The 21,776-nt window shown below is 41.0% G+C and overlaps 1 protein-coding gene across 1 annotated transcript; it reads left to right on the top strand.

Moving 5' to 3' along the window:
• Nucleotides 1-10,593: 10,593 nt before the first annotated feature.
• ATP6AP1L (ATPase, H+ transporting, lysosomal accessory protein 1-like) lies at nt 10,594-21,348 on the top strand. Its single transcript, XM_010185482.1, has 6 exons — nt 10,594-10,635; nt 11,698-11,784; nt 14,348-14,589; nt 18,680-18,730; nt 19,449-19,692; nt 20,901-21,348. Exons 1-6 carry the CDS (start codon nt 10,594-10,596, stop codon nt 21,201-21,203), a joined length of 969 nt encoding a protein of 322 aa, XP_010183784.1. The 3' UTR covers nt 21,204-21,348.
• The last annotated feature ends 428 nt before the right edge of the window (nt 21,349-21,776 follow it).

Genomic DNA, 21,776 nt, shown 5'->3' with positions numbered 1-21,776 from the left:
GGGCTGCTGATAAATGATGGAAAGTGGCTTGAATTGTAATAATAATAGGAACAGTAATAAAACATATAAGGTTATATTTGGCTCATATAGCAGTCACAGACTCTGCACTCCCAGCAGTGAATATTAGAGAAGAGAGATAAACACTCTGAGCTCAACAGCTACAGCAGAAATGCAGGAGCTAGGAGGCCTCAGGAGGAGAATGGCAGGTAAGTCCCTCTGACAATGGCTACCATCAAGGAAAGAGAGAGGATGTCCCCAGTAAACTCCTCAATTATAGTGAGTGTGATGTTTATGGTAAAGAACATTTCTGTTGGCCAGCTTGGCCAGCTGCCCTGAAAGCCCTTGGCTTTCTCCCCTCCCAGCTTCTGCACCTGGCTAACTTGAAACTGTTGAAGACCTTGATCATTGCTTACTAGTGCTGGCCGAAAACTAAACCAAGGTGTCTTATTTGTTTTCCACTAAATCAACTACTGTATTCTTAGAAATGCAGCTTTCTTGAGTGGAAAACTGATTCTATGATTCTATCTCAGTGAAACAAGGACAGCTGCTCAGTTCATGGTGACCTGATATGTCATCTGAAGGTAACTGTAAACTGTGTTGAAAATAGATTGTGCTGTTGTCTGCCTGAGGAGATGCTAGCCAAAGAGATAAATTATCCATGTTTAAAATTATGTCTGTGGTCTCATTCGTTGCATTCAAACTCAGTGTGTGTACAATCACTGCAGCATCAGGCAGAACAGCTGTCATCTCAGGGTCTCCATCAACATTTATGTGATCGTCCCGTTTGACAGGGGGTTTGCTGGACTGTGGTGACACATTCAGATGTGTGGGATGCCAGCAATACTGACTGGCTAATCCATCAGTCTCTGATTGTTTTGTTCACAAACTTCACAAAACTGTGAACCCTTACACTGAATATAATTGTCAACTGCTTTCATAACTAGCCTTTCTGCGAGGTAGATCCAAAAAAAGAGGAATGTTTAAAGTACAGTAACAGGTCCTGTTGTACCTCCTCCCTGGCGGTGGAAATGCCTGAACTGCCATGATACTAAGTAAAAAACAAGTAAGTGGTAGATGCTTTAACATCTAAGGATGAGTTTTGCATGAAGAGTAATAATGAGCAAAAACTTATTGCCAGAGAGGAAAAAAGCTGATAAACAGCAGTTTAATTCTCTTATTTGGAATATTAACCCAGTTTTAGCCCACCATGCCCAATCAACTGTTGACTTGCCGTTGACTTTGTCCTGCAGGAGGTTCATCATATGCCTTTGTGGAGTTGAATGTGACCTTGTGCACTCCATAAAACAGTGTGTGAGCTTTTCCCATCATCCTATGTTCACCCTTAGTCTACTGCATATGTCTGCAGTTGATGCATGTGGCCAAGCAAGCTTTGTTTCGTTAATTTCAATGTAAAGCAGGCAAATGCCTAACAGCAATTAATCAACTGAATAACAAGAGCTCATCTAATCGTGCCCTTGACAGGATTGCTGCATGTGGGGCTCCATTCAAGTTTTCTTTTTAAACTGAGTAATGCAGAGAATGAAGTAAATGCTTAGGATGACTTCTTTGCTTTCAATTGATCTCATTTCTTTTTAGATACCATGTGAGTCTGTTTATAAGTTAACCGCATAAAAAAGCAACATTTTAAAGAACTGTATCAAATGATAATATTATTATTATTGTTAGCAAGCGTTGAGACATAAGGAAAGACTTTTCTTCATGCTCTTTGCTTCTACCATTATTTCAGATGATGACTGCTCATTAGTGAATCACTATCAGCACCCACAGTATTGGGGTATAGTGAGGAAGTTGGTATATTTCACTGATTTATACTGGTTTAACCCATGTTGGCAGTTTGGCATTACATGTTTTCTTGGTTGTCTGCAAACACCTTTTGTTTCTGAGCAAACTGACATGTACTTTTCCCCTCTTTGACTATGTGAAACGGTGTTCTAAGAAGGCCAAGTCCCTCTGGAAATTGGTAGCACTATGGAAACACACAGCCTGGCAGTACAATTAAAGATTTATTCTGTTGTCACAGAATGGACTACAGGACATTATCTTGCATTCAACCTGTACTGACTTTAGCTGTGGCTTGCCACATGGTGTTTATAGTACTTTCTCTGCTCTTGAAGTACACATTATTTGTTCATTAGTGCTGTACTGGTTTGCATTTCAGCATATTTATTTCTTAGCTTTTGCTCCCATGCTGATGAAGAATGCTTAGAAAATAACAGGATGAAATGTTAAAACACCATCAGAAAGCCTCTCTGTGCCTTTTTTCTCCCCACTTATTTAAGGACTATGGCTCGAGAGTACTGAAACATTTAACAGACCAGCGACATAAGTGGCTTCACAGTTTTTAGAAGAGTGTGACACTTCTGCCTCTTCCCAGGGCTGCTTAAAATTTTCAGCTGAGCCATGTTTCTGTACTGGTGTAATTATTCTAAGTTTAGCATCATACATTTCTGGTGCTTCACAGAAAATTTAGAGTATATTTTCAGCTGGTGCTTGTTTATCACTACATTTCCTTATCTCATTTTTCAAGCTGGGATTCTCACATAAGTATCTGGATTCCTTAAATTGGATAGAAGCTGTACTACTGAGGACAAGCTGTTGAGAAATTTTTAAGGTTAGCGAATACTCTATCACTGAAGGAGAAATTAATTAAGATGGTAAATCCTTTTTAATAGTTACAATGCTAAAGTCTCTATCTTATATCTGGAATGCAACAGACAGGAGGTCTTACTGAATTAGGGCTTACTGTGTGACCACATCAGCAGGTAGCTGATGTTAGCTGTTGAGCAAGGAAGCAGTGTGTGTGTAGGGTGTGTGTGTACAGAAATAGGTATGTACATACATGAATGCACATAGCGGTCAGCAGGAGCAGGTTGTGGCCATGTCCTGTCTGATTTTTAAGTGTAGAAAGATGCAGTGAGACAAAAAGTCAGCTGGGCGCTGGTCTGAGCTTCCTTTCAAGTAAGTAAGCTGCAGAGGTCTTTCATTGAACCTGGTCCACCAGGAGGTACCCTGATTTCACAGAATAGAATAGAATCATAGAATAGAATCATAGGATGTATTGGGTTGGAAGGGACCTTTAAAACTCATCCAGTCCAACCCCTGCAGTGAGCAGGGACATTGGTACCAGATCAGGTCGCTCAGAGCCCCATCAAGCCTGATCTTGAATATCTCCATGGATGGGGCCTCCACCACCTCTCTGAGCAACCTGTTCCAGTGATCTACCACCCTCATATTGAAGAACATTTTCCTAATATCCAACCTTAAACTACCCTTATCTAGTTTAAAACAATTACCCCTCATGCTGTCACTGCATGCCCCAGTGAGCAGCTCTTCCCCAGATTTCTTATAGGCATCTTTCAGGTACTGAAAGGTTACTATACGGTCCCCTGGAGCCTTCTCTTCTCCAGGCTGAACACCCCCAACTCTCTCAGCCTGTCTTTGTAGGAGAGGTGCTCTAGACCTTGGATCATGTTTGCGGCCTCCTCTGGACCTGCTCCAGCACTTCAGTGTCCTTTTTGTGTTGGGGACTCCAAAGCTGGACACAGCACTGCAGGTGAGGTCTCATCAGAGCAGAGCAGAGGGACAGAACCACCTCTCTTGCCCTGCTGGCCACACTTGTGATGCAGCGCAGGATGGGATTGGCCTTCTGGGCTGCAGAAGCACATTGGTGGCTCATGTCCAGCTTCTCATCCACCAGTACCCCCAGGTCCTATTCCTTAGGGCTGCTTTCCAGCACATCATCTCCTAGCCTGTATTGGTAATGGGGATTGTTCTGACCCAGGTGCAGGACCCTGCACTTGGTCTTGTTGAACCTTATGAGGTTCACCTGGGCCCACTTCTCCAGGGTGGAGGAAAAAAAAAACCAAAACCAACAACAACAATATAATTCAACTGTCCTGGTCCTGTGTAGACACTTTGAATGCAAACTGCAGGTAGTGAGCAATGTGTGGAGAACACATGTGTGTTGTAGGGTTTCAGGAGTCAGCTCATGTGCCTTTCCGTCTTCTTTGCCATTACAAGCACAGCTGATGTATATTTTGAGAAGGCTGATCAGAACAGAGGGTCTGCACAGGAGCTATTGGCACCTATGTCCAATGTATCTTTGGAGAATGACCTGTCCCAGAGCCAACCTGCCATATGCACTGTGATGTGAATGCATCTTGGTGTCTTAGTGTGACAGTCCAGAAACAGAGGCACTGCAATTCTGTGGACAGTTAACTGTGGTCTGGCTTAGGGTGATTAGCAGGTGTAAAAACAATTGAGCCAAAAAGCTGGACACGTACAAACTGAATTAGTGCTGAATAAAGGAAACAATTTCCAAATACTTCTAAGCTTGCTGTGTCTGCTTTCACATCTGTAAACTGGGGATAGTACTATTCCTAGGAAGGTAAGACTTCAAAATACATCTAATTCTCTCATTATATGGAAGGAGACATTTCAGACCTTTTTGGAAACAGCACTTTTGGCTTTCTCTAAGATTAGGTTTGAGTACAGATAAGAAGTGCTCTTCAGTGTGATTTTAGATCCTAGAGAGACCATCTGATTTTCTTTCTTTTTCCCTCAGCAAACAGCTCACATCCTGGAACAATTTCCCCGGCACATGTAATCCTTAATTCACAAGGAAGCTGGAACTCGGCTGCGGTAGGTGTCTGCTGTCAGGATAAATCTGAGCACTCGAAGTGGTCTCCTGTGGGTACCGATGCAGGGATGGAACACTGAATCCTATCGCTGGTTAGCTGGATCTGCTGCCTGTCACCCTGCCAGGCAGGACATGGGCGCCCAGCTGCCCGCTGGACCAGAGGAGCAGATGAGCTGGGTGTGGAGGGACTGGCTCTCTTCTCAATGGAAAGAAACGCTGCCCTTAGGTTCGTGCTCCTCCTTTTGTATGTGGGATTCACAGTGTCCATGGAGCAAATGATAATGACAGCCGATGGCAGGTCAGTAATTGAGTGTGTAACCGCAAACTGTTGGTGGAGTTCAGAGCATGCTTTAAATGTTATAATTCGGTAGTTTGTGCTGTGTGGAAGGAGATTCACTTTGCAGTTTAGAATGTCAGGATGTGATTTTAGTTTTCAGGTTTGAAAGCACCTGAGGCTAATACAGAAAATAATTATTTTGAAGCCTACACTGCATTAAAAATGTAACTTTAAAATAATTTTATAAACAATACTAGAAGTGGTTTTAAAATTAGTATTTTCTGAGCATCTGTCTTATATTTCATTACATTTTAATGGCTCTTGCACTGACTTTCCTGGGTCTGTGTAAAAACAAAGTTATAAATAGAGTAGCAGCAAGGGTGTGAAAACTACTCCAGAAATGTAAAAGTGCTAAAATACTTGTGTAGAATGAATATTTGGAATATTAACTCAATATTGCAAAGAAGTATGAAACTTATGAAATTACTAGAGATTTGGATTTATCATTGCTTATAGTGCTATTTTGGTCTCTAATCAAATATAAATAGGAAGCCCAAATCATAGCAGGGGAAAGAGAAGACTTTCTAGAGCCAATCATAACAGAAGTGAAGACAGTCTAAACTGTATTAGTTGAATCATGTCCCAAAGTCACTAATAACACACAGACAAGTATGCTGATGAAGATCACAGCTGGCAGTAAAATCTGTGCATTTAAGGCAAGAAGGACATGTGGTGATTTGCCTAAGCTTGTATTAAGAGATCTGGTGGGCAGTTACCAATAAATACTACAATATGTTTTCATTTAAATAGCTTACTTGCTGTCCTCCTCTGCCAGTTTTCAGATTTGCTATCGTTTTCTTAGTATAATTGCACTTTTCTATAATCAGATCAAATTCTGACAGAGAGCAAGCGGTGGGGCATTACATGGACTTTATTCTAATAAGTATTAGGAAATGAAGTTACAATCTTGATGCCAGTGAACTGAATGGGGATTTTGCCTTTGCATTCAGTGGAGGTGGGATTGTGGCTGCACAGTATTAATCTGCTAAAAGTTCTATGTGACCAGTTTCTTTTTTTATATTAAAAATGAAAGCTTAAGTATCTTTGTCATTCTGATCCAGTTCTTATCAGACATCCATTAAAGTGCAGATCAAACGCCAGTACTCAGTGCGTTGTAAAATAATTATGTAAATCCGTGTTCCTGTGTCAAATCACACACGGGATTATGACACAGAATACTTAAAATTTAAAAACTATAGGAGTCATGGGCTTTGTAGATATTTCTTAGTGATAGAACTTAAATAGATACATTTAAAAGTTAATAACGTTTTTTGTTAGGATGTTTCTTAGAAGTAGCTATCTTTTGCCCTGAATCTGAGCTCCCACGTTTACACATGTATAATTTCAACAACTTCATTGAAATTTCTTATGACCAGTGTCCCTAGGACATCAGCCAGTTCATTGCTACCAGATGCTCTGCAAAGCATTCATCATCTTTCATCATAAGTTTGTTTTTAGTGTGTTTGAGGCTTCACATGTTATTTTCCAAGTAAATGCTTCATAAATTAATTGAAACTAGTTCAGCAGCCAGTGAGGTAGTCTGCAGCTGGACAGTATATGTATTATAGTGTTAATTCTGGAGTAACTGAAATTCTGCAGTAGAGTGCATTTTTCTGTCTGATGCAGTTTGTCAGAGCAGCAATTTGAAAAGACAGCGTGAATATGGCTTCCTTTAACCTGATGGCGTGACAACTGTCTGTGGCCTCCATCACGGCTGAGTGCCAGGCTTATTCACGTGGCTCATCCAAGGGGACAAACGACTGCTCATGTGAAAGTCTTCAGGGCCTGGAACCTGTATGAACTTTTTCAGACTTAGGTATCTTACGCAGAAGGATAATGTCATCTGATAAGAGGGAATTTACACTTCTTTATACTTATAATCTTATTTAATTGGGCTTTACATAGTGATTAGTCATCCCAGTGCTTTGTATTAGGGCTAATCCAATTTCATGTGGGTTCCTGACATTCTTGGTATGGTAAATTCAACATATAATGTACATATCTGGGTGTATCTGGGCTAGTTATTTACAAATTGTTAAGGGAAAATATTAGCCATCAAAATGTATACCATGTGTGCAGAGTGTCTGAAAAAAATTGATATATTTAAAAGTCTAGTCTCTAGTTCAGTGTGCTAAAAGTGATTTGCTGTCACTGACTTCAGATCTAGCCACTATTTGCTGGTAGTTTTGCAGGCAGTGGAGAAAGTGACTGTGATGTAGCTAGCTTCCTGTCTCTTATACATGTACTTAACATTTTTATGTAAAAAAGAGGGTACATATTTTTAATGTGTTGCTATTTTCCCATTTTTTCTTACAATGCATTTGTTCTGTGAGACATGCTCCAGCTGAGGGCAAAAGTGCCTTGCTGCCAGAGATCACCTGTGAATTCCTCAGCTTGCCTTTTGATTGGAAAGGCTGCTGATTTGAGATGCAGGATGGTTATTGAAGCCCACCCATTCCTGTCACAGATCGTGCACTCCTGTGACACCTCAGAGTTATGAGTGTCAAAGGCAGCTGACAGACCTGATAACATCAACTTGTGCTTGCTCAGCAACCAGGCGGTGATCCTTTCCTTACGCCATTGGTAAGACTCCGTGCCATAGCAGTCTGGCTACAACAAGATGGAGCAAAGACTGCAAGCCTTGCCAGATGTCTTTCCCTCTCCTTTCTCTAATGAAGCTGCATATATTGTGAGGAGGAAAGGAGACAGCCTGCATTGCTGATGAACAGACTAACAGACAGAAGTACCTAGATGGAGTGACTTCACTTACATGCCTCGCCTGCCTCCCTAGGGTGCCTGCCATGTGGCTGATCGTATTTGTCATACTGTGGTACTTAGTGGTGGTTCCTGGGTCACTCTCTCTGCTGTGTTCCCCATGAAAGCATGAATATTTCATCAGCTGTGCACGTTCATCTATATTTGATAATATTCTGCTCTTGCCGAGAGCAGAAACTCGACCTTCCTTCTGGAGCTGCATGGCTGCACATTGCTATGGTGTGACACGAGATGCAGAGGAGTCGAACTGCATTGTCACAAGCTCCCAGCCTGTGCCCATGAACTGTGTGGAGGTCGGTTATGAATGTTCTTCACTGAATGTAACCCCACAGGGGCGTTCACAAGGAGTTATGCCTCATATATTCATTGTATGCTCTCCTCCAGGCTTGATGTTGCCTATCAATTAGCATTCCTCAAGGTGATTTAATTGGCATGACTGACCATGGTATTAGCTCTATCCCAGATGGGAAGATAATGATTTTTTTTTGCAATCATTAAAACAAAAATAACCCTCCTTCTTCTCAGAACAACATAAAAACCTTTCAAGTCCAGTGGGGGAATGAAATTAATTACACAATTTTACACCAGTCTCCTTTCATCCTGATGTTTTAGTCTGCACACTACAGCATGGTGATTTCCAAACTATGAGCTTTTAATTATGTATATAGAGAGGAGCTAAAAGTATAACTAAGCATAACTATCCATAGGTACAACTAAATATAACTAAATATAGCATAACTAAATAACTAAATTTCCTTTCAGTATGCCTCATTTTTGTAGCTATTACCATGAAAAAAATGCCCCAGAATTGCCTTTTCTACCCTGAATGCACAATCTGTCATAAAGGAAGACTAGAAAAGAAAAATAAGACTGCATTAAATCACAAACCCAAAGTTCCTAATTGCTGAACAACCTAAGGAAGAGTTTTGCCTGGGCAAGAAAACGAGGTTTGGTCCATTTTGGCCATGTCTTTTGTTACCTGTCTGTCAGAATGAGGGTTACTTCCACCAGTCTCTGAAAGCTGCTTACTGTTGGTGCGAGACCTTTGAGCGTGTTGAAGACTTCAGCCCAGCACCAACCCTGCCACCCAAAGGGCAGTGGGAGAGAAGTGGGACCCACTCTGAAAGTGCACAGCCTCCTTGAAGTCACTGGAGTTTAACACCTACAACTGAGGAGTAAGTTGGTCAGATGGATTTTAAACAGTGTTATCTACATTGTACTTTTTTGAACATAAGATCTTTTTAAGGTTTTTGCAGCTCAGATCGCAGTCACTGCTATGGTGCTGCAGAGCCTAGCCGTCTTTTTGTGCTGTGTTATTTTTTCTCTGGAGACTGTCTTCTGCTTTAGTGCCCTGGTTGCTGAGGGACCGAGCAGCCTGCCTGATCGTCTGGAGCAAAGCTGCTAATCAGACCTGGTGTTTGGTGGCAAAGCGATGAGCTGGTGTACAGACTCTGCTTCACTAGTGTCTGTTTTGCCTTCTGGGTTTGAGGAGCTTGCAAGGGGATACAACCGATCTATTTGTGGCAGCAGAGAGTATGCCTGCGAGAGGATATTCTCGCTGGATGGGCACTGATCAGAAGAAAGAGTCTGCTGCCCTCCTGAAGCACAAATGTGAACAAGACATTGCGTGTATAATCTGGGTTTACTGAAGCAGATAATGTTGCCATGGGTTTCATCAAACTCCCTGACTGCCAGAGCCGTGTGGGCATGGCACTAAACAGGGCAAGCTCTAAACCATCCCATGTTTCTCCTTTGGTGGTGTTAACATTGTTCAGACTCATATTTGTCTGCTGTTAAGGATGCTGTGATGGAAATTAGATTGAGGTCAGTCCTGCAGTACGTGCTAGAGGGTACAGATCCCCCTACCCAGGGAGTCCACTAGGAAGTGGGTTTACCCCTCTGTTCAAGGTCTCCCAAGCAAGGCCAAGGCTTAACTCTTCAATTCAAATACCTTGCAGTAGAATTTACACATATATACTGAAAACTGCTTTTATCCCTAGTCCTTTCATGCACGTCTTTGTGTATATCTTTTAAAGTATTTTGCTTTTGTGGTGGATTGGAAAGGCAGTAAGAAACAAGGCAAGAAAAGAAGATGGAAATGTACTTCCACATGAAGTGGCTGTGGGGCAGGTCTGGTCCCACCCATAGCTTGTGGCCTGGAAGGCAGGGTGTAGAGAATCTCTGTGGGCTGATACCCTGCTGTGAGTGTGGGATTGCTGGTGTGTTCACTTGCTAGGGAACACTGACGGCAGACTTGAGAATTGGACACGTGTCATAAGATCAGTAGATCAATCCACTGCAGGGGCTGCAGCTCCCAAGGATGTTGCTGTGGTGTGGAGGGGGCAGGAAGGTTCCTGTGACTCAAAGAGTGGAATCTGGTTCTAAGGGGAAGCCTGATTTGTTGGACTTTTGATCTTGTAGAGCTTTTAATTATATATGTGAATCTACTGAACTTGGTTCAGGAAAGCAGTTCATACTTTCACCAGCTGAAGACTTCTCTCTAAATTATACTAAAGAAGAGAATCAAGGGCTCAAAATTTCATGAGCCTGGCAGTTGTCACTTGAGATGTGCTTCACTTGCTCCCAACCTTGCAGCTGACTTCCATGGGATTTGGGATTCCTTGGAACCATTCAGGAGCTGTCTTCAGATGGCTGCAAATCTGGGTTTAAGGCATACTAGCCCAGTGAATTTGCTCTATCCTGGAGGAATTCAGCATTTTGCTTTTAATCCTCAGTAGAGACTGAGGATAGTGCAGCACTATCCTGCTCCCCTGCTTGTGGACTGGAGCTCACTCAGTCTCTAACCCAAAACTGATGTCCCATGGAAATGGATAAGATGAAAATAAAGCCTTTAGTCAATAAGGTAAGGATGTGGGAGTGGTTGGTGTGGCTCATCCACCTGAGAGATCTCTGAAAATGAGGCATTTTTAGCCAGGGTACGCTGGCTTTGGGATGAATTTGCCTGTTCCTGTGACACTAGCCAGCCAAGGATCTGAGTTTGTTTTGAATGTTTTATTGAATAAAGCAGGAACAGGAGCTCTCCCCAGTAAACTTGCTGCAGACTTTAAATCCAGATGCTGTACAGTAAATATTTTTCTCCTCTCTTCTAGTTCAAATGCTTTTTCAGATCAAGATTCTCTGCAAAGAAATGGTAAGGAATTTTTTTTTTTCAGTGGGTTGAATGCCTGGTTACTGGCTCTTTTAGTGCAGCTGCAAGAGGTTTTCATTCCCAGCTGTTGCTTCTATTTGCATTAGTGACTATTCTGCCAAATGTTTAGCTAAAGGATATCGCTCTTTTAAAAAATACCCTTTAAGGGATTTGCCTGGTTAAAATAATGATTTGCTGACTGACTCTGAGAAATAGTAAGAATATGGAAGAAAGAGGTATTCACTCCTTTTCTTTTTTTCCATGCAAGTGAAAACAGAATTGAATCCTTGCAGGATGGAGCTGTGAGAGTGCCCATGAAACTTCACTCTCCTGGCAAGCAGCCAGCCCATCACATTGTCACAGCGTCCCATCTCTGGCCCATGCAGGGAAAGCAGTTCCCACCCACAGTTATACTCCTTCGCAATTCAACACACACCCTTTGACACTAGAGTTTGCTGTATAAAGAAAGAAGCAACTTTTGTTAAGTGTGTTTGCGATGAATAAATACATATATAGGCTGTATCCAGTCACTCTGGGACGCTGGAGTTCTTCCCAGTGAGGGTGGCAAATTGTTCAATGAAAGGAAGAGGAACCTAGTTTTATGAGTAAAGTGAACTAAAAGGTGGATGTATTGAAGGCCGTATTTGCACCAAGCCAAGTATTTTCCAAAACAAAGTCAGGTATTCTGAAATACACTTTTTGTGCTGGGAAAATTACTGTTCGCCTAAGAACATGCAGGCTTATGCTTGAAAAAATGATTGAATATTTTCTTTGTAGGCTAGTAACATGCTTTCTTCTGCAGGTCAGCGTTATGACAGTGGTGTGAAGCCAAATTTTAATGTAAATCAAGTAGCAATTACACAGGTAAAGTTTGAAGGAACTGTAAAGTTTTTTACATAGCACATTGAGATATTTTAATATGCATTATTGAAATGGATAATATATTGTTTACAAGGAATAGCCAACAAAACTGTCTGAAACGTAATGGGATACTGATTCACCACCTGCTGTACAAGAGATCTGCTTTTCTGAGAGGTGAGATGAGACTTCAGTTGCTGTTGCTGACTGGCAGTGGGTTTGGGCACAGGGTCTTACTGGAAGAACCAAAATCTATCACTCATATTCTGTATAAGGCTATTTGACTTCTGTGGCCAGTATTTTGCTTATATCACTTTGTACTAATACAATAGCTGAAGCAAAACTGATGATAGTTTAAATTTAGTGGGAGTTTTTCCTGAGTCCAGCCTGTAGGTCTTGTCAAAAACAGCATAAAAGGCTTTCTTATCAAAACACCTGCAAATGATGCAATCTAATGTAAATAATATGTTGATTACATCTCTTTCCTCTGTACTTCTGAGAAGATAGACCTGTTATTTATACAAGTGACAGTCATAGTCAATGTTTCTTGCTGGCTGTTACATCACATGTTCTGACCGTGATCTTACCTTGCTTTCAGCTTATTGCTGTGAATACTTGCTAATTTTAATCCTAAAGCGGTCTTGTGACATACGTAGAGTCAAGTATCAAAAGGGGTCTTTCAGCATCTGAGCTTGGAGACTTGATTTGCTAATCTGAACAGCCTAAAAACCCCCCTCTCTTTAAGCCAAGACAAAGCTTTGAGGCTTAACTGTGTCCCTTCTGGAGCCTGGTAAGATGCTGTTTATGACTGGGACTCAGAATACCTCTCTTTTTTGTGCATGATTGGACTTGCTTAATCGTATGACATGTAAAACAGCCATGCAGACATTGTAAACGTTGTCATATTCAGATAGGACATATGTGTAGATGGAAAAGAGCTAGTGTCTCAAAATTTGAGTTTGAAATATGGAAATGAAAGTTAAATTTTGAAGTGCTTTCTGAGTCCCAACTCGCTGTCTCAAATTATATTGCCTGACAGCCAAATTGTCTTCCTTTTGCTATGAAATTTGACTTAGACGGGGTAGTATTTTGCCAATGTCTACAGGTGACACGGAAGCTGCAGTCCCCAGGTTTTAATCTTGCAAATGACTGATTAGTAAAGGCAGGGATGCGTACTTGAGCAATCCTGTTCTGCAACAGGCATTTTCCCAGTTTTAAAGCCATCAGGAGCCAAATTGTCTGCAAGTAGATGTAAACCATGACATTTCATTCACTTGGACAGCTGCCTAGTGTGCTTTCAGCAGTAGGCTGTCTCCCCAGCCCAAGCTGAGTCCTCTTTAGGACTGAAGTAATTCTTACTGGTGTACTAGAGAGCCTTCTCCTGGGGTGAGCACATTGTGATCCTAGCTTTGCTTCAGCGTGTTGTATTGGGCAGCTCTACAGCATGCTGGTGTGACAGAAGGAGATGTGACTGCAGGGTTCAAACAAAAAGTTGTGTTACAACCACAAGAGTCACAAAATGCACTATTACAGCCCACAGATGATTCATGACAAACCACAGGCGATTTACAAAACTCATTACTATAACTCGCAGGTAATTCATGGAACACACTACCACAGCTCACAAGCACACTAAATACTACACGTATGTTAGTCAGTCACCTGTGGCTGCAAACTCAAAGCCTGCCCTACAGGTAAGGGCTCTCAATAAGTTACCTTCGCTGGCATCCTGACCAAAGGGAAAGGATCTTCCCTCCTGCCAGCTGCATTGTTTGACTCCCAGTTTCCAACCTGAATCTTAGGGCTTTTATTCCCTGATTTATGTGAAGGTGGGCAGGAGTGTGCCTGAGTGGATTATATCACCTGGGGTGTTTGTCTTTAGAAGTGTTTCCCCTTATCTTTCTTTATTAATGGATTATATTTATTTCTGTATGCTCTGTCTTTTACATTTCTTTTTATAGTCTGGATCTGTTGAAACCAAACGGAAACTCTCCAGGTTACCTTTATCATACTTTTAGGCAACTGAGTGGTGGTTTGATTTGGACTCTGAGCATATTGAGAGATTTCAAGTCTCAACTCAAGTTTTGGTTCTTTGAATGATGCAGCACTGCCCTGCTTAGTCTCAAACTTACCAGACAACTCAGGGCTGAGATATCTATGCAATTCCCCATGGTATCTCTCTACAGGGTCAGGGCCTCAAGGCGATCCAAGTTGCTTTTGCAGCACCCCATGAGTCACCTCATGCAGTAGACATTACCAAAAACTGTTTATAAACTGTGAGCCAGGTGGTCCTTACAGCTGGGATGAGATGGAAGCATGCTAAGGTGGTTTGCCCCAGTGATATTAGCCTAGTAGAATAAATATAACTTATATTGGCTTTCTGGAGGCCTGTATGGTGCCATTCCCATGGTGGCAAGGGGTTAGCCAGAGATTTCTCTGCTTCCTCAGCTCAGCACTGCAGCAACTGAGAACTGGCTCCACAGATGCTAGCCTCACTTATTCTGATAGGATGGAGAATAACTCCTGAACTGTACATCTTTTGATGGTGATCTTTTATGTGGTCAATCAGGTTATCAGCTACAACTTGAGCAGGAAAGGACAGTGGGAAAGAGCATCCTGGAGGCCATTGATCCACAGCCACTATAGTCCTCTCAACTTCACAGTTAATGGCATCCCCTGCATTCTCTTCTGGGCCAAGCAGATCATGATTAAGTTTGAAAACCACACACAGCTGGATTTGACGGAGAAGACATTTGGTGTCCATGCAACAGTGGACGTTGGAGATTCAAACTGCAGTGAAGACAGTGCAATGTAAGTTGGCATTCTACTCTGCTAATGGAACTAGTACCAGATGTAAATACTTACTGAAGGATGCAGACCTTATAATATGTGGTGTAGAGCCCCAGGGGCAAGATTCTTACTATAATGTCCTGATGTTGCAGGCAGCAGGGCACTGTGGATTTTATACCTTCAGACCAGTCTTTGTTGGGACATATAGGTGTGTGTAGCTGTCTTTACCTCTTGCAGTGATGCAGTCAATCCTTGTGACCAGCTGTTTTTGCTCTAAATGCCTGTGAGGCTGAAGCTGTTGATCTTTTTAGTGTCCAGCTATTTTACATAGCTGCTTGGGAGATCTTATGCTGAATATGGGGGCTTACTACTTATGCCTTCATAGGATGTGTGCCAGTGGGTGCCAGCAATAATGTAAACTATTGGTTCAAGATGGAGATGTGTATTTTGAAACAGAGCTATGTAGCCTCAAGTCCGCAGATGTGATCTGTGAGCTGCTGAAGCTGAACAGTGAATTCACTACAGGTTTGCATGTGATCTGAAGAGTCCTTGAAAACCTGAACTCTGCATCCCCAGTTTCTTTAGCATGAACAGCACAGTGCTTTGCTCCTGCTAAACCTGGGTGGGAGTTATATATTAACCTAACTGGATGCAAAATCCTCCAATCCTATAGCCAAACTAGAAGAAACATAGGTCTCCTGTAGTGTACCTGACCATTTCTCTCCCTCCATGTGGTGTGCTGGCTGGCTTCATGTCTAACACAAGATTGTTGATTCCACTCTGGTAGTCAGCAGTCTGAAAATTAGGAGGTGTATATGTAACTGGGCAAGTGCTGAACATGAGCATTGAGCCTACCCTATAAATGGAGTTTAGATCTGCAATGGCACAGAAGGGTAAAAATAACATGACCAAACGCAGCAGTTTAATTTAGCTCCTATACAACATTTCACCTATACATCTAAAGATGTTTCTGCAGAAAGTAATTGTTACCTCTTTCTAATTATACCTCTGTGAGGGATAACCCAGGGTGCACTGAAATTTTAGAGAGTTTACAAGAAAGCTAGAAGTACAGTTGAAAAATAAGCCAGGTTTTCTGCCTGTGGTATCACAGTATTCAACAAGCCAATCTTGACTTTTAAATCATCACCATGTGAACTAATCCCACACTATGTTTTGAAAGGCAGAGGCATAGAATGGTATAATGCTATTTTAAAGATAAAAAGTAATAATGAGCATTTCTTCTTCTGTTCTGGTATGCAATTCAGAGATTATTTTAGTCCTATTAATAATAACTGTAGCCTAATAGAAAACATGCTCATGAAAAAGCAAAGGTTTCAAAACATGAACTACAGTTTTACAGGTTTTCTTGAGGCTTGAAAAATCAGAAAGACAGTGTAGTGGTGGACTGCAAATTCATACTGTGCCTCCTCTTTGGAGACTGTTAAATTTGAGTAGGTTAATCTGTCTGTCTGTCTTTCACAGATGCCTCTGTAGTTCACTTGCAGCAGTGGAGGCGTCATTCTGCAAACAGTGTTCTAAGAAATTATTACTTGTCCTGGCTCTGGCTAGGAATGAGATAATATTCTTGTGTTTTGGTTTTGTGACTAAGACAGTGCTAATAATACACTAGTGTTTTGGCTTTCGCTGAGTAGTGCTCACACAGTGTTCAGGCTTTCTCTGTCTCACTGCCACCACAGTGAGAAGGCTGGGGATGGCAAGAGGCTGTGAGGGGACAATGCTTGGACAGCTGACTCAAGTTGGCCAAAGTTATATTCCCTGTTGTATAACACCATGCTCAGCAATAAAAACAGGGACAGAGGAAGAAGAAGTGTGTAGGGATTGTGTCTTTCACGTGGCCATTGCTCAGAGTTTTGCCGGGCATTGGTCTGCTCATGGGAGATGGTCAGCGATTGCCCTTGCAAAACTTTGATGTGTTTTTTTTCCCCTCTTCACTTAAACTCTGTCTTGACCCATGAGTTTTCTCTCTTTCACTCTTCCTATTATCTCCCCTGTCCTGGTGTGGGGTGGAGGGGCAGAGTGAATGAACAGCTGCATGGGTCTTAGCTTCTGGCTGAGGTCAGCCCACCACAGCACTGTATATTTTGTTTGATGCAGTATGTTGGAAGATATTTAGGAATTTATAGAACACATTATTCATTAAAAAAGCTGCTGGAAGAGTCAGGAAGCAGAACTACACTACAGCATATCCTTGACGTACCTTTTATCAGTGTTTCAGTGTATCTGAGGTTCAATATCAAAATCTGTGAGTCCAGTGCCCTCTTACCTGGTATGTCTTCTTATCTTTCTCTTTGTTTCTCCCATAGTTCTCTGAACAGCCTTAGACTAGGGACACAACTGCTAAAGGCAGGCAGGACCTTGACACTGGTTTAAAGCTGAAGCAGGCATTTTTTTGCTGGGGTCAAGAGACATACTGTGATTTCTGAACCTTTTCTCCTCTGTTCTATGGAGATAGCAAAATGCAACCCCTTCCCAGTGGTTATGCTTTCTTGCATGTTCTATACTTTGCTTATCTGGCATACATTGAGAAATACTAGTTTCCCAGATAGCCTGATTCCTGCCCTTTGAATGTGCTCCAGAATCCTAAGCAAGAAAGCCATGTCTTATCTGAGCTCTTACTAGGAGGGATTTGTCAGGACATTTGAGAAATTGCATGGACAAATCTGTGGCATCTCTGCTAGATTCCAAGTGTCAAGTCATTAGAAGCTGTACATTTCAAGTATCCATTCATTTATTGCCACTGTCAGCATCTAAGTACTGCTGGAGATCTCTGTATGTAGAAATCATGTTTTAAGGATAGGAAAATGGGTAATCTGGGCTCATGAATCAGGATTAGACTCAGCATAATTGCCAAGTACAAGTCTTCTGTTAGATTTTCAGTCAACCTGCCTTTCTCTGTAGCAGAGAAGACAGGAAAAAACTGGCTTAAACGTTGTTCTGTAATCTCAGGTTTAAGAACTGACCTACATATACCGATTGTTGTCTGAGTGCTCACATGACGCATTGCCCAGTTTATCCAGCTGGGAAAAAGTACTTGGCACCAAAGGCATAATCATTTGCTGTATGAATATAATAATCCAACCTATGGGGTTTTTTTTATGCACCAACTTCTGGATTGGGCTGCTCAGTTTAATGCCATATTTTCCCCTGTCTAATCCTCAAGTCTCTGTGATTTCTCTTTGTAATAAAGCAAGAGATAGTCTAGAATCAGTGTCCAAGCTTATTGGACCAGTGTTAGTCAACATACAAGAAAAAGTCTGTATCTTATATAAAATCATAAGGCTAGCTGGTTTTTGTTTGTTTGTTTTTTAAATTTTCTTCAGCTTAGTGTTCAGAAGTCTTTCATATGCTGTGTGGTTTCACTATGCTTTTTCTCTAACTTAGTCTGAAAAGATTACATCAACAACTAGAATCTATTATGCAAGTTTTAAGAGGTAAAACGTTAAGCCAAAAAAATGTATATGACTTAGTCAAGCAATACTACAATGCATTAATTCCAGACATGGTAGAAGTATGGTAAAGTATGCATTAGCTTCCAATTAACCTGCTAGGATCATTCACTTTCATAAACTTTGGGTGCCCATGCTCACCACAGGTAAGCTTTGTAGAGCTACCTCACAGTCAGTGTATTTATATTACTCTAATGATACGCAAGTGTGAAATTTCAACTCAAATGTCATCTGTATTTGTAATGCTCTAGTATCTTAAAAGATGAGAATAATGTTGCTGTTTACGCTTTCTGATAACATACAGAGGTGATGCATGACTAAGGTGTCATGGCTTGAGAAGGAGAACACAGTTCAAATAAACCTAGTTGTCAACCGATGTTGGAAGCAGCAGGATTGAAGTCTGTTGAAAGCTGAGCATGCAGTTCTCGTCTTTCTGGATAGTCTGGGCCTTGGTCAAATTAACAGCTGAACTACTGGATTTCACTGGAGGAAGATGTAATCCTTTCAGGTTTTTCCTACTAACTTCAAAGGTATATTGAGCAAAAGGCTCCACGAATAACTGTGCTTGATCTTGTGTGCTATTTTTTTCTCTTAACATTTCTGAAGTTTTTATCTAGCCTGCTGTTACTTGCTTTTTGACCTAGGCTTTCTCTGAAGTTTGGTGACATTGGCAATCTGAAGGGGCTTGTTATTAGGTAAGTCTATATTATAAAGAAAGTATTAGATAACCACATGTTAACACACATTGTTTTTCAGTTGCTTGTGAAATTTATTTTAGGAGAATTTTTGTGAACAAAAATAATGTGATAGAAGCTGTTGATTGTGTAATCAAGACACCTGCATTTAATAGGTCTATCTTTTGCCTGTCTTGTTTTATTAAGGCTTTTCTTCTTCTGTGTTGATTATTCACAAGAAAAGTTTGGGTCATCTCTTTTAAATAGAAGCTTCCCATGTCTGAGATTTTTGCTAGACCTTGCTAATTAGCTACATTTTTGTCTGGGAATTTTGCCTCAAGAACTGATAGTGTGGGCTGCTCAGGCATCAAATTGTGACCTACTTTATGTTTGCTTCTTCACGATCAAAAACCCCAGCATTTCTTGATAAAAAGTTTTCCATATCTTGGGTGGAAGTACAATACCACTTGTAGAGTTTTCTGAGTAATTTTGGGAAAATCTCTTGCATTACCACTTACTGGGTGGGAGAGCAGCAATCTGCTTCAGCTGCAACAGTGAAGAACCTCAAATCACTTTCCAGACTCACTAGAAGGAGCTGGAGCTCACACTGATGTAAATGGGTGAAACTCTGGGAATACTGGTGTGTCTTTTAAGACTTTTCAACATATGCATTTAATAGTTCCAACTCTTAGTTAGGCTTGTTTTCTTATTCATCTTTCTTCCCATACAATAATTTCAGATTCTTATTAACAACCAGCTACTACCAGCTGTCTGTTCAGAACTGGTTCAGTTTACACAAACTGCAACTTCTTTACAACCACTCCATACAAGCGACCTTTAATGCAACCAGAATATATGCACCAGCAAGTTACTCCTACCACTGTGAACATGTGAGCAGCTTGCAGAGATATGATGCACTCCTCATACCCAGCTCTGCAAATGATCTTTCAAAGCTTTGGGAAGTCACTTTTACTGATTTCCAGGTAATGTCATGGAATTAAGCCAAATGGAGCCCACAGGTAAACTGATGTGAAACTCTGCTCTTCACTGCCATGAAGTATAGCAGCCTTCCATGGATCTCCATGGAACTTGAAATAAGAATTGAATAGAAATGAAGACTTAAATTATTATACTTATCTTCCTGTCAAAGGAAATGAAGGGCTGTATAGATTTTCTGTAGTCTCTTGCATGAGTTTCCCATTAGTGTGGGGAGTGAATTTGACTTTCAAGGATACAGTTCTCTGAGCTAGGCTCTTAAACCCAGCATTAATAACAGCATCAGTGACCAAGTATAGTATTCATCTCACTTAACTTTTGATGCCTAGTAATTTTAACCTTGTGTCCTGATTTTAGTCACCCCAGCCTGCCTCTAAAGCCAACAGATAATGCCACTGCCTCATCTTAAATCCTTATTTTAGGATGAGATTTACCATGTTCTGAAAGTGTCTGTTTTTCTGCATTCGACAATAAGGAAGCCTAAGATGACTGGACTGGCATGTCTTGCTTTTAGATACCTAAGTCTTAGGGGATGAATATCTGAAAAAGAGGACTGGGGAGAAAGTTGAACCCCCTGTCATAAATGCGCATGAACAGATTTAGTGAAGCAGACAGGCATTTCTCTGAATGCCAATGTGGTAAACTTAATGTTAGAACTGAAGCCACAAGTAAGACTTATTGCCATAGTTGAATAAAACTTTGTGTAATTCAGCTGATTTGCTGCCATATACTGTACACTTTGCTGTGTGATTCTATGGTGAGAAAAATCTAATCTTAGGATAGGTAATTGAGAATATTTCCTTGTTTGTCATGTTGAAGTTTATGCAGTTTGAAACAGAGACTCTGGAGATCCTCAACTAATGGTGCTGGAAATGCACTGTTAACTTGAAAGGTACCACACTTGTAATTAAATATTACTAGGCTATCAAGAGTGATCATATAGATGATTTGTTTAAAACACAGCTGCAAATCCTTTGGGCAGTAGAGTGAAAAGGGATTAGAATAACTGGTGTTTTCTGGAAGACTGTCCTGGATAAACTGAGGATTGACTCCAGCTAGCGCTGACAGAGAGATTTTGGGATCTGCAGGTATTAAATTAAAAGCTCTTACTGCCTTCAGGGGCAAATTTATGAAGTTAGTCATAACTGAGATGCAGATACTTTATTTAATATGAGCCCTTTTGTTCTTTTTGTAGATTCAAGGTTTTAACATTCAGGAAGGACATTTTGCCTATGCAAAAGACTGTGCCTCCTTTTTCTCTCCAGCAATACTTATGGGATTGGTTATGTCGCTGATTCTGCTACTGGTTCTTGCCTATGCTCTTCATATGTTGATCCACCTGAAATCTCTTGACAGGCACTATGAATGCAAAGCTTCTCCTGCCTATTTTGCACAGATGAAAGACAATGACATGGGAGATGAGAAAGAGCCACTGAGAAGCAGTGGAAATGAATCCTATGAGCTTAGAAACCAACAGTTCTGTAAAATCTATATTTAGCAGTATGCATCTGTCTCAGTGAAACAAGTGGTATTTTCTTCTGCTGGCACTGTTTTATGTAGTTTGTGCAGATTTTTCACCAACTGATGAAAGGAAAAGTAGGTAACAGACTATTTAGCCAGTTACTGTCTATTATTTATTGATAACCATTTCAAAGATGCCTTGGGAATCAAGATGGGAGAAAAATATTTCCATTGTGAGTAAGAGATTTGATGCGATGGGAGTTTGTTCCTTGAATACAAAACCAAAATGTGTATCTTTTCAGCCATCTTATCAAGTCCAGAAGAGAGAATCAGTAATGCAGCCTTTGAAATGAAATAAAGATACTAGAAATTGCAAAATTAAAAGCAATCTTTTTGCTTATTCTTTCAGAAGGCTAGATTTTCCCTAGTTTTTTGTTTGCTTCATCCACCCTGCTCTGTGTCCTGACAAAACAGCATCTATTCCTTCCTCAGTATATGTTTTTCTTTGGTTTTCCAAATTACATCCCCTCCTCTTTATCCTCATAAACTGCTTTTCCACTTCTGGAGTCTTCAGACCCATATAAGCTGCGTATTATCCACTACACTGATG

Source organism: Mesitornis unicolor, unplaced genomic scaffold, assembly GCF_000695765.1.
Source record: "Mesitornis unicolor isolate BGI_N332 unplaced genomic scaffold, ASM69576v1 scaffold11295, whole genome shotgun sequence".
NCBI lineage: Eukaryota > Metazoa > Chordata > Aves > Mesitornithiformes > Mesitornithidae > Mesitornis > Mesitornis unicolor.
The sequence above is the reverse complement of the archived record's forward strand: the minus strand, read 5'-3'. Positions and strand labels throughout refer to the sequence as shown.